This window comes from Sander lucioperca, chromosome 17 (assembly GCF_008315115.2).
Source record: "Sander lucioperca isolate FBNREF2018 chromosome 17, SLUC_FBN_1.2, whole genome shotgun sequence".
NCBI classification, from domain to species: Eukaryota; Metazoa; Chordata; class Actinopteri; order Perciformes; family Percidae; genus Sander; species Sander lucioperca.
Window position 1 is genome coordinate 16792128 of NC_050189.1, and position 14290 is coordinate 16806417.

Below are 14290 nucleotides of genomic sequence, written 5' to 3' on the forward strand. Positions count from 1 at the left end.
TATATCAAGCAACATTTAAATGGTTATTTGTTTAACAGAAGCTAAATCCTGACCTGAGAGTCTCCAGTTTACACTGTGGACTCCTCACTCCAGTAGAAAGCAGCTTCCCTCCTGAATCCTTCAGTTCATTGTTACTCAGATCCAGCTCTCTCAGACTAGAGGACTCTGAGCTGAGAACTGAGGACAGATCTTCACAGCTTCTCTCTGACAGGTTACAGCCACTCAGCCTAAACATGTGTACAGAACATATGTAAAAAAAAATTGTACTTGATATTTATTACACTTATATTTAGGTAGGCATTACTGTTATCATAAAATAAAGTGGTTAACTGAAGAAAAATGAAAACACTGTGTGACTGATCTGGTTCCCCCTTTACAGGTTTATTATTCCTGACCTGAGAGTCTTCAGTTTACAGTGTGGACTCTTCACTCCAGTAGAAAGCAGCTTCCCTCCTGAATCCATTAGTTTATTGTTACTCAGGTCCAGCTCTGTTAGACTAGAGGACTCTGAGCTGAGAACTGAGGACAGATCTTCACAGCTTCTCTCTGACAGGTTACAGCCACTCAGCCTAAACATATGTACAGAACATATGTAAAAAAAATCTGTATTTGATATTTATTACACTTATATTTAGGTAGGCATTACTGTTCTCATGAAATAAAGTGGTTAACTGAAGAAAAATGAAAACATTGTGTGACTGATCTGGTTCCCCCTTTACAGGTTTATTATTCCTGACCTGAGAGTCTCCAGTTTACAGTGTGGACTCTTCACTCCAGTAGAAAGCAGCTTCCCTCCTGAATCCAGTTCATTGTTACTCAGATCCAGCTCTCTCAGACTAGAGGACTCTGAGCTGAGAACTGAGGACAGATCTTCACAGCTTCTCTCTGACAGGTTACAGCCACTCAGCCTAAACATATGTACAGAACATATGTAAAAAAATCTGTATTTGATATTTATTACACTTATATTTAGGTAGGCATTACTGTTATCATGAAATAAAGTGGTTAACTGAAGAAAAATGAAAACACTGTGTGACAGATCTGGTTCCCCCTTTACAGGTTTATTATTCCTGACCTGAGAGTCTCCAGTTTACAGTGTGGACTCTTCACTCCAGTAGAAAGTAGCTTCCCTCCTGAATCCTTCAGTTCATTGTTACTCAGATCCAGCTCTCTCAGTCTAGAGGACTCTGAGCTGAGAACTGAGGACAGATCTTCACAGCTTCTCTCTGACAGGTTACAGCCACTCAGCCTAAAAATATGAACACAACATAAGTGCAAACATTGTTATCTGTATTTGATAATAACTTACACTTATATTTAGGTTACTACCAGGAAAAGAAAAATGACAACACCCTGTGAAAGATTTTGGGTCACCCTTTTCTCGCTCATCTTATTATCACCACCTAGTCAACTGGCTGTTTCCTGGACTCTCTCAAAGAAGCGAGTCCAACTCCTATCCAAAAGAAAGCCACACTCAACCTGTCTGAAGTTAACAACAACAGACCTGTCTCTCTTCTTCCGTTTTAGCCAAAACACTCAAACGTGCTATCTTCAACCAACTCTCTTCTTATCTTCTTCAGAATTATTTCAAGGCAGGCCACTCAACTAAAACTGCCCTCATTCCTGTCACTGAGCAGCTTGAAACTGCTAAAGCAGCCTCTCTCCCCTCTGTGGTCATCCTTCTAGGATTCACTTCAACAGTGAACTACCAGAACCTCATTTTCACCCTTCAGGATCTGTGTCTCAGTTTCTGCACACTCTCTGCTCACATCTTACCTCAATGACCGCACCTACCGGGTAAATTTGAGAGAATCTGTGTCAGAACCTTGTCCACTCACAATGGGATCCTTCAAGGTTCTGTCCTGGTCCCCCTCCTCTTCTCTCTGTACACCAACTCCCTCTCGGTTCTGTTTTTCACTCACATGGCTGTTTTTCTATCGCAACTATGCAGATGACACCTGACTAATTCTCTCTTTTCCCCAGTCTGAAACACAAGTACCAGCAAGTATCTCTGCCTGTCTGACTGACATCTCTCATTGAATGTCCACACACCACTTCGAACTCAGGCTTGACAAGACTGAGCTGCTTTTCCTTCCAGCGAAGGGCTCTTCCACCCAGATCGACAAGTCTGTGGTAGTCCCCACCAGGACTGCTAGGAACCTGGGTGTGACTCTTTATGGCCAACTCTCCCTCACTGCCAACATTGCTGCAACAACCCGATCATACTGCATATCCTCAGAAGGAAACAGCCTTTTCTGACCCTCAGGTTCTGGTTCAGGCTCTTGTCAATGGCCAATATGCTTGCTGCTTGCTCACTGCGAGGGACACCTATAGTCACTCAACGAAATCCAGACTTTTTGCTGTCCTGCCTCCTAAATGGTGGAACGAGCTCCTCCTTGACATTAGGACAGCCGAAAGTCAACACATCCTGCACCTCAGGTTAAAACACATCTCTTCCAACTGCACCTAAGAAGATGATGGTTTTATGAAAGAAATTGCACTTACATGTTGTATTTTAGCTTATTTGAAGCTAATGTACTTCTATGTGATTCCTACTCTTCTTAGTGTTACCTACATGGTTGACTGCACTTGACAGTCACTGTATTTTACTTTGGATAAAAGCATCAGCTAAATAAAATGTAATATAATGGATCACTCTTTATAGCTTTATTATTGCTGACCTGAGAGTCTCCAGTTAACAGTGTGCACTCTTCAGTGCAGTAGAAAGCAGCTTCACTTCTGATCTGTATTTGAAATGACTTAAGCTACATTCAGACTGTAGGCAAAAGTGTTTTGTTTTAGGAAAAGTGACCAGGTCAGACTTCTTCAGAAGTGTGAACACTCAAATCTTTCCCAGATCTGATTTTTAATCCAACGGTTTTGAATAAACTGCATCTCTGTGAAGCTATTCACAATACAGTCCCACCACTCCTGGCTCAGTCTCTGCATCCACACAGACCTCTGTGGTGAATTTACAGCCATAACCTCACAATTTGTCTCTCTCTCTCTCTCTTTCTCTCTCTCTCTCTCTCTCTTTCTCTCTCTCTCTCTCTCTCTCTCTCTCTCTCTCTTCATTCTTCTCCTCCTCAGCACCTGCTCAATAATGCTATGGCTGCCATTACACAAACATTTTGAAATAAAAGCCAAAATGCTTACTTCCTCCATAACCTCCCTAACTTTAGTGCAACAGCATGCTGCATCTGATGTCATTGTTATTGTTCTTTTGAGCATGCGGGTCATTTCAAAACCGCAAACAGTTCAGACTGGAATCTGATATAGGCCACATTTTAAAAGGTAATGTGAACAGCCAAACAAAAAATCGAATCTGAGCAAAACAAATCTGAATTAAGCATTAAGAGTTGTGGTATGAACGTAGCCTTACACATCTACAACACATCACATTTCTACGGTTGTCCAGACAGTCAAACACAACAAATGTATGTCTTGTACTGTGTATATTACTGGAGTCAGAAAACTATTTAAGGAAATTTCACAAAATATAGTCACATCTGTTGGATCCCAATCATTCACACTAATTAATTTCAGCCTCAAATGAATTACAAAATGGCAGATCTTGTTTTCTTCATTTGGCTTCATTAATCTGTGGAGGTACAATGAAACTGAAGAAACAATGTGCAGGTTTTTCAATTGATCAACTAATCAATTTGTTTTCTCAATCTTGACTATCAGTTGACTAAAACATTCATTAGTTGAGAAAAACCCTACACCTCTGATACATTTAGTAGCTTCAGTAATCGTTGCACTTACAGAGCTTTTTTGGAGGCTTTGACCACTGGCAGCAGCCTCAGAAGAGCCTCCTCTGAAGCACCGTATTTCTTCAGGTCAAACACGTCCAGATCTTCTTCTGATGACAGTAAGATGAAGACCAGAGCTGACCACTGAGCAGGAGACAGTTCATCTGTGGAGAGATGTCCTGAACTCAGATACTGCTGGATCTCCTCCACTAGAGAACGATCATTCAGTTCATTCAGACAGTGGAACAGATTGATACTTCTCTCTGCAGACAGATTCTTACTAATCTTCTTCTTGATGTACTTGACTGTTTCCTGATTGGGCTCTGAGCTACTTCCTGTCTGAGCCAGCAGGTCTTGAAGGAGATCCTGATTTTTCTGCAGTGAAAGACCCAGGAGGAAGCGGAGGAACAAGTCCAGGTGGCCGTTTGGACTCTGTAAGGCCTTGTCAATAGCTAACCTATGGACCTTAGACATCATAGATTTTTTGCTGAAAACCATTCGCATTTGTTCAATCAAACTTTGCCCAAACATGACATTCTTGTTTCTATTAATTACTGCCCTCTCGACATGAAGAGCAGCCAGAAACTCTTGAACACTCAGATGGACGAAGCTAAACATCTTTTTTTTGTCATTCTTTCCCCGACTTTCCTTTTTGAAGATCTCTGTGAAAAATCCTGAGCACTTTGAAGCTCCACTGACATCAATGCCACTCTCTTCTAGATCTTTCTCGTAGAAGATCAGGTTGCCCTTTTCCAACTGACAGTAAGCCAGTTTTGCTAATGACTCAATGTACTGAGTGCACTTTTCTGAGTCATAGTCTTCTGGGTCATACTTCTCTTTTGTCTGATGAATCTGAAACAGCAGGAATTCTGCGTACATCTCAGTCAGGGTCTTGGGCAGCTCCCTTCCCTCTCTGGTTTTCATCACTTTATCTAGAACTGTAGCAGTGATCCAGCAGAAGACTGGGATTTGGCACATGATGTGGAGGCTTCGTGATGTCTTGATGTGGGAGATGATTCTGCCGGCCTGTTCCTGATCTGTGAATCTCTTCCTGAAGTACTCCTCCTTCTGTGGGTCGGAGAACCCTCTGACCTCTGTCGTGATGTCTACAAAGTCAGAATGGATCTGATTGGCTGCTGCAGGTCGTGTGGTTATCCAGAGACGAGCAGAGGGAAGCAGCTCCTTCTTGATGAGGTTCGTCAGCAGCTCGTCCACTAAGGTCGGCGCTGTCACATCAATTTTAACTGCCTTGTTTTTATTGGTGGAGCAGTCCAGATCAAGGCGGCTCTCATCCAGTCCGTCCAAAACAAACAGAAGTTTGAATTCACTCTTGTCAAAGTTGGTGTTTCCTGTTGACTGCAGCTTTGTAAAGATGTGATTGAGAGCTTCTTCCTTGATGTCTTTGGTCTCCCAGATACATTCATGAATGAGCTCTGCCAAACATACCTTCACTCCCTTCCATGAATTCAGCTCGCGGAAGGTGAAGGGGAAAACGAGATGCACATCTTGATTGGCTCTTCCTTCAGCCCAGTCCAACACAAACTTGTGCACAAGAAATGTTTTTCCAATTCCTGCGATTCCCTTGGTCAGCACTGTTCTTATGAGTCTGTCTTTTCCAGAGGTGTGTTTGAACATGTCACAAGGTTTAATTGTTGTCTCTGTATCTACTGGCCTCACTGTCTCAATCTGCCTGACCTCATGCTGTCTGTTGATGTGTACGTCACCCCCAGCTGTGACAGTCAGATGTGTGAACATCTCATCCAGAGGTTGTTTCTCCTCCGTCAACCCTTCTTTTAGTTGCATGTAATGGTCTTTGAAGTTTGGCTGAATCTTTTCTTGGTATTTTGAGATGTGCAATGCAGGCTTTGGTACTGGAACCATCCCGTCTGTGTTGAAATATAAAAAATATAAAATATGAGGTTGTTTGTCTACAGATGTAGAAGCATTATAGCCTGGCTGATATGTTCACTTTTTATAAAAGCATGGAATGTGGGACTCTTGTGCAGAATGGGGCCCTGAAATGTTTTAGAAATTGAGCCATCGCAAAGACTCCTCGAGGTGGCTGTCGCTTCCATTTCCTTTCCACCATAACCTAATAATGCATATTGCATCATATCTCCTTAACCACACATGAAACACAGAATATGTGAGTTTTGATTGTAAAGGATTACAACATCATAAACTGTTCAGGTGCATAGTTCGTTGGGTGAATTTAGTGACATTGTTGAAGGAAATATCAGTATCTGAGGACATAGGTTAGATTTTATCACTAAGCCGGCAACATGGCTTCATGACTTTGCGTAAACATACACGCCACTTCCCTAAAGCCAAATGGCGTGTTATCTGTGAGCATTTTGAGCTATCCGCGTGTATGTCTACGCTGTATACAGCGGATGTAAACATACACGGCATTTGCCATTATCGCCATGTGGCGTGTTATCGTGAGAATAACATGCCGTCGCCATGTGCCGTATTATCGCAAGATCGTTCCGTTTTATCGTGAGAACGTCGCACGCGTGTAAAACGGTTGGGTTTAGGAAAAGAACATTGGGGAAGGCTTTATTAAAACAAAAATACAACAAAAAAAAACGACAAACGCTACACGCTGGAAACGGTCCCCGCTCTCCTGGGTGAAAGTCCTGTGTTTTACCCAACCGCCACCCCAACCAACCTCCCTACGCAGGCTTCTGCCCTTTCATACTACTCGCCAGGGCGTTATTTCATACGCTAAAGCAAGGTAATGTTACTCAATGGAGGCCAAACGGCGTGGAAACACATGCTGAAAAGTGAGTATGCGTCTTTATAACACACAAATAATGACATACCAATTAGCATGTCCTACATACGCCATTTCATGAGATCAGTCTGAAGCCGGATGATACAGTGACTGTAAAGAGTAAAACTATATAGAGACCGAGCGCATTTAATTCCCGATCCCATCAGAGGGGAAATAATTCTCTGTTCTCTATTGACTTTATGTTGCCTGAAGATTCCTTCTTGGCAATGCCGTCTGCCGTCTGCTATAATTATTATCAATCATATTTCTCTATATCTTTATTAGTGTCTGTGTCCTAAACTAACAGTGACAGATGCCGACCACAAAGAGCCTGGGTCTGTCCGAGGTTTCTGGCTAACAGGACGTTCTTCCTCGCCACTGTTGCACTGAAATGCTTGCGCGTGGGAAATTGTGGGGTCTTTGTAAATTATCTGTAAATTGTCTTGAGATAACTCTTGTAATGATTTGATAATATAAATAACATTGAACTGAATTCATCCTGTCAATGCCACTTTGTTTGATACAGATGCAAAGCCTGTTGGAGAAAGCCTATTTGGTTTCACCTCAAGTGCTTGTCCCAGTTTATGGCTGATCGTGATCATCAGTTAGCTTAAAGTGCTCATATTATGCTCATTTTCATGTTCATAATTGTATTTAGAGGTTATATCAGAATAGGTTTACATGCTCAGTAGCTAGGTAAGGACTACTAGCCAGTCAGAAGCAGAGTATGAGTGCGTGCCCTGACAGTACCTAGGTAAGGACTACTAGCCAGTCAGAAGCAGAGTATGAGGGCGTGCCCTGACAGTAGTTACGTAAGAACTACTAGCCAGTCAGAAGCAGAGTATGAGCGCGTGCCCTGACAGTACCTAGGTAAGGACTACTAGCCAGTCAGAAGCAGAGTATGAGGGCGTGCCCTGACAGTACCTAGGTAAGGACTACTAGCCAGTCAGAAGCAGAGTATGAGGGTGTGCCCCGCTAGCAGCTTGGTGAGCATTATATTGTCAGTTTAATAACTTTAAACTGCAACTTTGTCACTCAGGGCTTCCAATCTGACCAGAGAATACAGCAGCTTACCTTTGCTCTGAGAGGAGGGAGTTCCTCTTTTCTCTGAAGTCTCTCCAGCATCACTGACATCCACTGACTCTGTGTGGAAATACGTAGTAACATTTAAATGATCATTGATGCATGATGATGATACTGTCATAAACTGCAACAGCACTCACCCGAAAAGGTACTGTTACAATTAAATTAAATTAAAAGACACGCAAATACTCCTCACAGTCAGAAAACCCATTACATACACTATGCCACTGTGATGCAAAAGCACACTTCATTCCACCGACATCTTTCTGCCTGAAAATACATTTTAAAAAGATTGACTGACCTTCTGGTCCTGAGCTGGTGTCTGGCAGTTTCTGCGCTAGATCATTCCTGTTGATCATCTCTAAAACCTTCTTGGTCACCTTCAGAGCTCCTTGAAGTTGATAGTTATTCACCATCACATCCACCGTGTCCTGCCTTTCTGCCTTCTCCAACATGGACACCTTGATGCGTCGGTAACCTTCCATGATGTCTTGCTGCAGATACCATTTGAATTGCTTAAATTCATCTTCTTTTAAATCCAGCAGAGTGTTGAAAAGGTCCACTGCCGTCATCGTTGTTTCCTGCAAAATTCAGATTCTGTCAAACTGAAGTAAAACTAACACAAATGTCTCAGAGCAGCAACAGGAGTTCTGATTGGTCGACACAGGAGCTGGTGGGATTTATGTGCAGAGTCTGGCCAGTTAGAGCTCCTGCTGTTGCTCTGTGGGTCCAGTGTGTAGGATCTAGTGGTGAGTTTACAGATTGCGACCAACTGAATACCCCAACACCTCCCTTTTTCAAGTGAGTAGAAAAACCTACGGTGGTCTTCCCTCATGGCAGACTTCGTAAAGAAGACCTGCTCCCTATGTAGATATGAAGGGCTCATTCTAAGGAAAACAAAATGATCCTTAGGCCTCATCCACATCAAACACAGTGTAAGGTTGGTTACGCCACTGGACACAGGAATTGTTGCAAATTACTCAAATAATATTTGTATTGTTGAGGACTTGTAGGCAGCAGCAGCGTTATTAAATGCAGAATTTAACTGCAGCTAGCAACAGCAACAAGATCAGGAAAACCATCTGTAGTCAAAGTTGATGTTCTTCTTTAAAAGGGTCATGTGATAGAGGTGTGACGAATCAGCGAAGGACACTGCAGGACTGATAACACCCAATCAGGAAGCCAACATGGGTCTCTACTTCATTTTTTTAAAGAGCTCCGGTTTTCCAAATCCACGATTGGATTTTCGATTTAAACTTTTTTAGGTACAGAATGCCAAAATAAGAGCCACCAAATGGCAGAAGGGTACTTTACAACAACAGTTTGAGTTTCTCAGAGTTTACAGATGCGGAAATATGCTGCAAAATAAATTATATTTCAATTTTTATATTTATAATCCACAGGGGGTTTGAGAAAACCACAATGACAAGTCATTGTGGTTTTGGTCTTGGTCCAGCAGGGTCTCTGAACATTGTTAGAATGTGTACAGAACATTGTGCGACCATGGACTGGGAGCCTGAAACTAGGAAAGGTGTAACATAAGCCTAACCAATAAAAATGACTGACGTACTTCGCCGTTTCCAAAGATCTCCGTTTGTTTCCCTCCAGACTACGAAGCAACCCCAGAGTTTTCAATCTCAAACATGACAGCACTGTTTTCCAAATGTCTCCGTTTTTGGGGGCTCGGAAATGTCGTAGTAGTGTGGATACGAGGCGTAAACGTAGCAAAAGATACTTGTTTTCAAACCAAAACGGAGCATTGTAGCCTGAGTGCTTTGACATGGAGAACCGTCAGCTCTGACTGGGAGGAAAGGGCCGACGGCCTTCATTTTGGCCAACCTGACTTGCTGGGTCGGAGGGGCGGGCAGTCGGACTCAATGATCAATCTGATGGGTGGAGTTCTAACCCCGTGACAAACGGCTCTCAAAATCTGACAAAAAATCTTTTAAACTGACCTTTGTTGATCTGAAATGAAGACAGATTTAGCAACTGCACGGGCTATTTTGCGCTTAAAATGTTTTCAGAAACACATTTCAGTAAACTATCTTCGTAAAATACGAGATCATATTCTGAACAGGCTACCATTAAGGTCGCCAGACCCATGTGAAGCATCCGTCCAATCAGCTGCCGGTTTTAATTTCTTGGGCGACAATACAGATTAGTGCTGCCTGCTTTTATGGAGACGTATTATGTCATGCGCAGAACGTACGCTTAAGTCGGCGTCGCTGCGGTGTGTTCTGAGGCAATTTTTTGACCAACTCGGGGAGACTGATCAGTCTGACTGACTTTTCTGCTGAGGGTCGGACGTCTGGTTGGTGTGTCAGGGCCTTAAGGATTCAGGTGAGAGAAAATAATCTGAGATGTGGAAGTTAGAGAGACAGAAAGAAAACAGATGTTAACCTGGTTTACCTCTCTCTCTCTCTCTCTCTCTCTCTCTCTCTCTCTCTCTCTCTCTTGGGTTCATGTTTAAATCTGATTAAATCAGGCTCTTCAACGTTTTTAAGCCAAGGAGACCTTAACTAAAAGAGAGACGGGGCAGGAACCTCCTACTACATATATTATAACAAATGAAGGTGCATATTAAACTCGGCCTATAATAACGTGTAGGGCGGCTTAAAGCCTTTATAATACCTTGTTTAATGCATATAATACTAATCCATTTAAATAATAACTGTAATCATGTTTTAATGTTAAACATACACATAGCACAGTGAATCCTTATGAACTGGATCTGTTACCTATGGGCCACTTATTCTAACTTTAATGCTGTGTATTTTGTCGAGGACACATTCAGCCTCGACAAAACGTAGCAAAACTTTTATTTAAACATTCTGGTTGGTGCATTGAACACCCTGCTGTCCTACCTGAAGAACAAACTGTCCCAGCCTATCACAGCTCAGCTCCACCCAGGCTCCACCCTCTTTGTCCATATTAGGATTTCCTGGCTCCAGTAACTGCCAGAGACAAACTGTAGGTTTGAACTAACACCTGCCAATCAAAAACCCTTCTGAGGAGTACAACACAGGCCCCGCCTCCCCAACATGGAGTCTCCTAACTGTCTCCAGGTAAAGACTACAAACAGCTGTGGGCGTGTAGTTTAGTGCTGTCAGAGTAACCAGCTGATCAAGTTTCAGTCAGAGAGTAAAAAGTCTTCAGGCTGTTGGAGCAGAAAGACACTCCCTCATTACTCAGAAGTGAAGACATTCAAATCTAACCTGTTTCCTGTAGATGAAATCTGACATCACTAAACATATAAAGGCTCATTTTGGCCAAAAAGTCACAAATCACAGAACAATTAGTAAATTAATTATTGAATATTCAGATCTACAAACACCAGTGTTGACGTATATATTTGTATGTGTGACATGCTCCAACAACACCATGACAAATTCCTCGTATGTGCAACGTACTTGGTAATAAAGCCCTTTCTGATGCTGATTCTGATTCTGATTCTATTATAAATCCCCCAAATATAAGGAGCGACAGCAGAGTTTCTTCATCAAAGGTGTGTAATGTTACCTATCAGGCTGCTCACCTGTTAAAGTCCAGATGAGGTCAGAGAGACGTCCTCCTCCTCCTCCTCCGTCTGCAGACACTGACAGATGCTGCTGCTGTCTGTGTTCATCACTTCCTCACACCTTTAAATCCAAACCTAGAAATGTCAGTATGACGTCAGAGCAGAGGGCCGGTCTGAGCTGTAGTTCAGCCAGTCAGAAGCAGCTGGCAGAACTACAAAAGCTGTCAGTCAGCACTCTGATGGCAGCTGGAGACACTGACACAACTCCAAAGAGTCCCAACAGCAGGAACACTGAAGCCCCAAAAGAAGGAGAAACAGAACAACAGGTTCATTATTAAATGATGGAGGAACAACAGTCTATAAACTCAAGACAGCAAACCACAACTAACAGTGGACCAGCAATGTAGATTTGACTTTTTATTGCGAAGAATGCCCTGCATGCTTTCTCTCTCAGCTCCATTATCGCTGGGTTAAAACCTCCAGTGGAACTTATTTTCAGTCCTAAATAATTGTAATCAGTACATTTGTCTAATTTATGTGTTCCTAATGTGAAGCTGTATGTGTTTCCTTGAGATCTGGATCTTTTCTGAAAAGTCATTGCCTTTGTCTTTTGAGTGTTTACTGCCAGGGCCCAGGTCTGGCAGTACTGCTCCAGCAGGTCCAGGTTCTGCTGTAAGCCCTGTTCTGTAGGGGACAACAGAACCAGGTCACTGTGCCAAATAGAGTCAAATGCATTTTTGAAATCTATGAAACATGCAAAGATTTTGTTGTTGTTTTGGTGGTCTCTCTCTCTCTCTCTCTCTCTCTCTCTCTCTCTCTCTCTCTCTCTCTCTCTCTCTGTCTCTCTCTCTCTCTCTCTCTCTCTCTCTCTCTCTGTCTCTCTCTCTCTCTCTGTCTCTCTCTCTCTCTCTGTCTGTCTCTCTGTCTCTCTCTCTCTCTCTGTCTCTCTCTCTCTCTCTCTCTCTCTCTCTCTCTCTCTCTCTCTCTCTCTCTCTCTCTCTCTCTCTCTCTCTCTCAGGTGTATTTTATCAAAAGTTTAAGTTGGAGAAGGCTAATAACTCATTAAAGACGTTGTTAAATAATGTTCCAATCAATAATAGATGCCCAGTATATTGTACTGTATCTGTGCTGTGCATAGCGTTGTGAATTAGTTATTATTTCATGTATAGAGGTATGGGGCTCACTCCAAAACCTCCAGTTCCTCCTTTTTCCTGTCTGAGCACGTCCCTGATCTCAACTGTATTCTGTCAATAAAAGACAAAAAATAATCTTAAAGTCTTTCTTTTCTCTCAGATGTTTGTACATATTTGTTTCTCACTGCTGAGGCTCCAGAAAGTCATCTGCAGTTTGAGTCCCAACATGGCCGCTGTATGACAGCTGTGGTAATAAAAACCTGTTTCATCAAGAGGCGTTTGGGACGACTGAGACTGTGGGACATTTAACATGTGACCCAGGTATGCTGGTTTCCCCTGATCAGACAGGTTGGTCCTGTTAGCTGTTAACTTCATTGTTATTGTGCAGAGTACAATTACAAAGACTACAAAATGCAGTTTGCGTCCAACCAGAAGTGCAAAAAAAAGCAGAAAAGTGCAATGTGATATACAAGTATAGACAGGACAAGAAATATATTGCAGTGTTATAAGAGCAGAATAAATATATGTAATATGAACAATGCATGAACAACATGTACAGATATGGGCAATGTAGTAGCAGTAACATTATAGTAGTAGTAAGAATAATATAGATATAGATATATGCAGTGTATTAACAGAATATATAATAAATATGGATATACTGAATGAACAATATAGACAGATATGGTGTGTGTGTGTGTGTGTGTGTGTGTGTGTGTGTGTGTGTGTGTGTGTGTGTGTGTGTGTGTGTGAGAGAGAGAATCAGAATCAACATGTGGGTATGAGATAAACTCCCTTTCAGCATTGTGAGAGAAACTATAACAGAAATAAAACAAAAATATAAAGAATCATGCTTAAATGTAATTTTTGCCATTACAGAACCACCACCGACCCTGCGAGGAATAACTTCCTGTCTCCTTGGTATAGCCCCAGTTGGGGCTGTGCTGGGCACTGCTCTCTGGTCATCAGGTCATCTGGCTCCATCACTACATTTATGGCACCGTGTTTTCCTGCCTGATGTTGTGCGTGATGTTGTGCAGTTGGCAGTCAGACTGATCAGTCGGGTCCCCGAGGTCCAAAAACGCCGACTTGAGCACATGCTCTGCGTGTGCGCTAAACCTAAAACGTCTCCATAACAGCAGGCGGCCTTCTCTGTATTGTTTCCCAGAAAATGAAAACCGGCAGCTGATTGGACGAACGCGTCACGTGGGTCTGGTTTCTCCGGAAATTCACAGCCAGACTGTCATGGCGGCTCGTTCAGAATACGATCTCATATTGGACTAAAATAGTTCACCGAAACGTGTTTCTGAAAACATTTTAAGGAAGAAAGAGGCCGTGCAGTTGCTGAATCTGTCTTCATTTCAGATCGACAAAGGTCAGTTTAAAACATTTTTGTTAGATTTTGAGAGGCTCATCCGCTCGCCATTTCCGGGTGAGTCCCGACTGTCCTGTCTCTGACTGTCCTGTCTCTGACTGAGCATGTCAGGTCGGCCAAAATGAAGGCCGACGGCTCCTCCAACGGACGACGGCACGGAACACACGGAACAGACTCAAGTCACTGACCTCGCCAGACGGTCAGACGGTCCGACGGCCGATAATCGGCTCTGTGTGTCAGCGCCCTAAAAGAGCCAGATCTGCCATTGCTGATAAGTGATCAACTGATGACTTCTCCTTCTCCTGTTAAACTGATTATATGCTGCACCGTAAGTCCACACTGACTCAAAAACTGGTGTACACGAGCTCAGACCAGACGTGAGACTTTATCGCAGCCTACACTCACCTTCAAATTGATAAATGCCTTGCTTTGCGTAGGAATCAGCGTACGCCCGTCCTATGCCTGTTTTAGGTCGTACGCACGTTTCATGAATGAGGGCCAGTGTGTTTATGCATCTCTCAGTGTTTAGTCCCTCGTGGCAGCACTTTGTTGGACTGCTTACAGCCGCGACAAATGGTATCATATGAAACTAGACCATCTTAGGAATCCATTCAAACCGAGCATGGCATGGTAGGTTGGGGGGTTATAGGG

At 42.9% G+C, this 14290-nt stretch overlaps 1 protein-coding gene across 1 annotated transcript in view; it reads right to left on the bottom strand.

Annotated features, from left to right (window-relative positions):
- LOC116060268 (NACHT, LRR and PYD domains-containing protein 12-like) overlaps window positions 1-11335 on the bottom strand; it is a 42071-nt gene extending 30736 nt beyond the window's left edge. The window contains exons 1-5 of the mRNA XM_035993809.1: window positions 11150-11335; window positions 7916-8195; window positions 7606-7674; window positions 3769-5641; window positions 1076-1249 (exon numbers count right to left, since the gene is read on the bottom strand). Coding sequence (XP_035849702.1) covers window positions 1076-1249; window positions 3769-5641; window positions 7606-7674; window positions 7916-8186 — 2387 coding nt within the window. The 5' untranslated portion in view covers window positions 8187-8195; window positions 11150-11335. The remainder of the gene's footprint in view (window positions 1-1075; window positions 1250-3768; window positions 5642-7605; window positions 7675-7915; window positions 8196-11149) is intronic.
- Between the last annotated feature and the right edge of the window lie 2955 nt (window positions 11336-14290).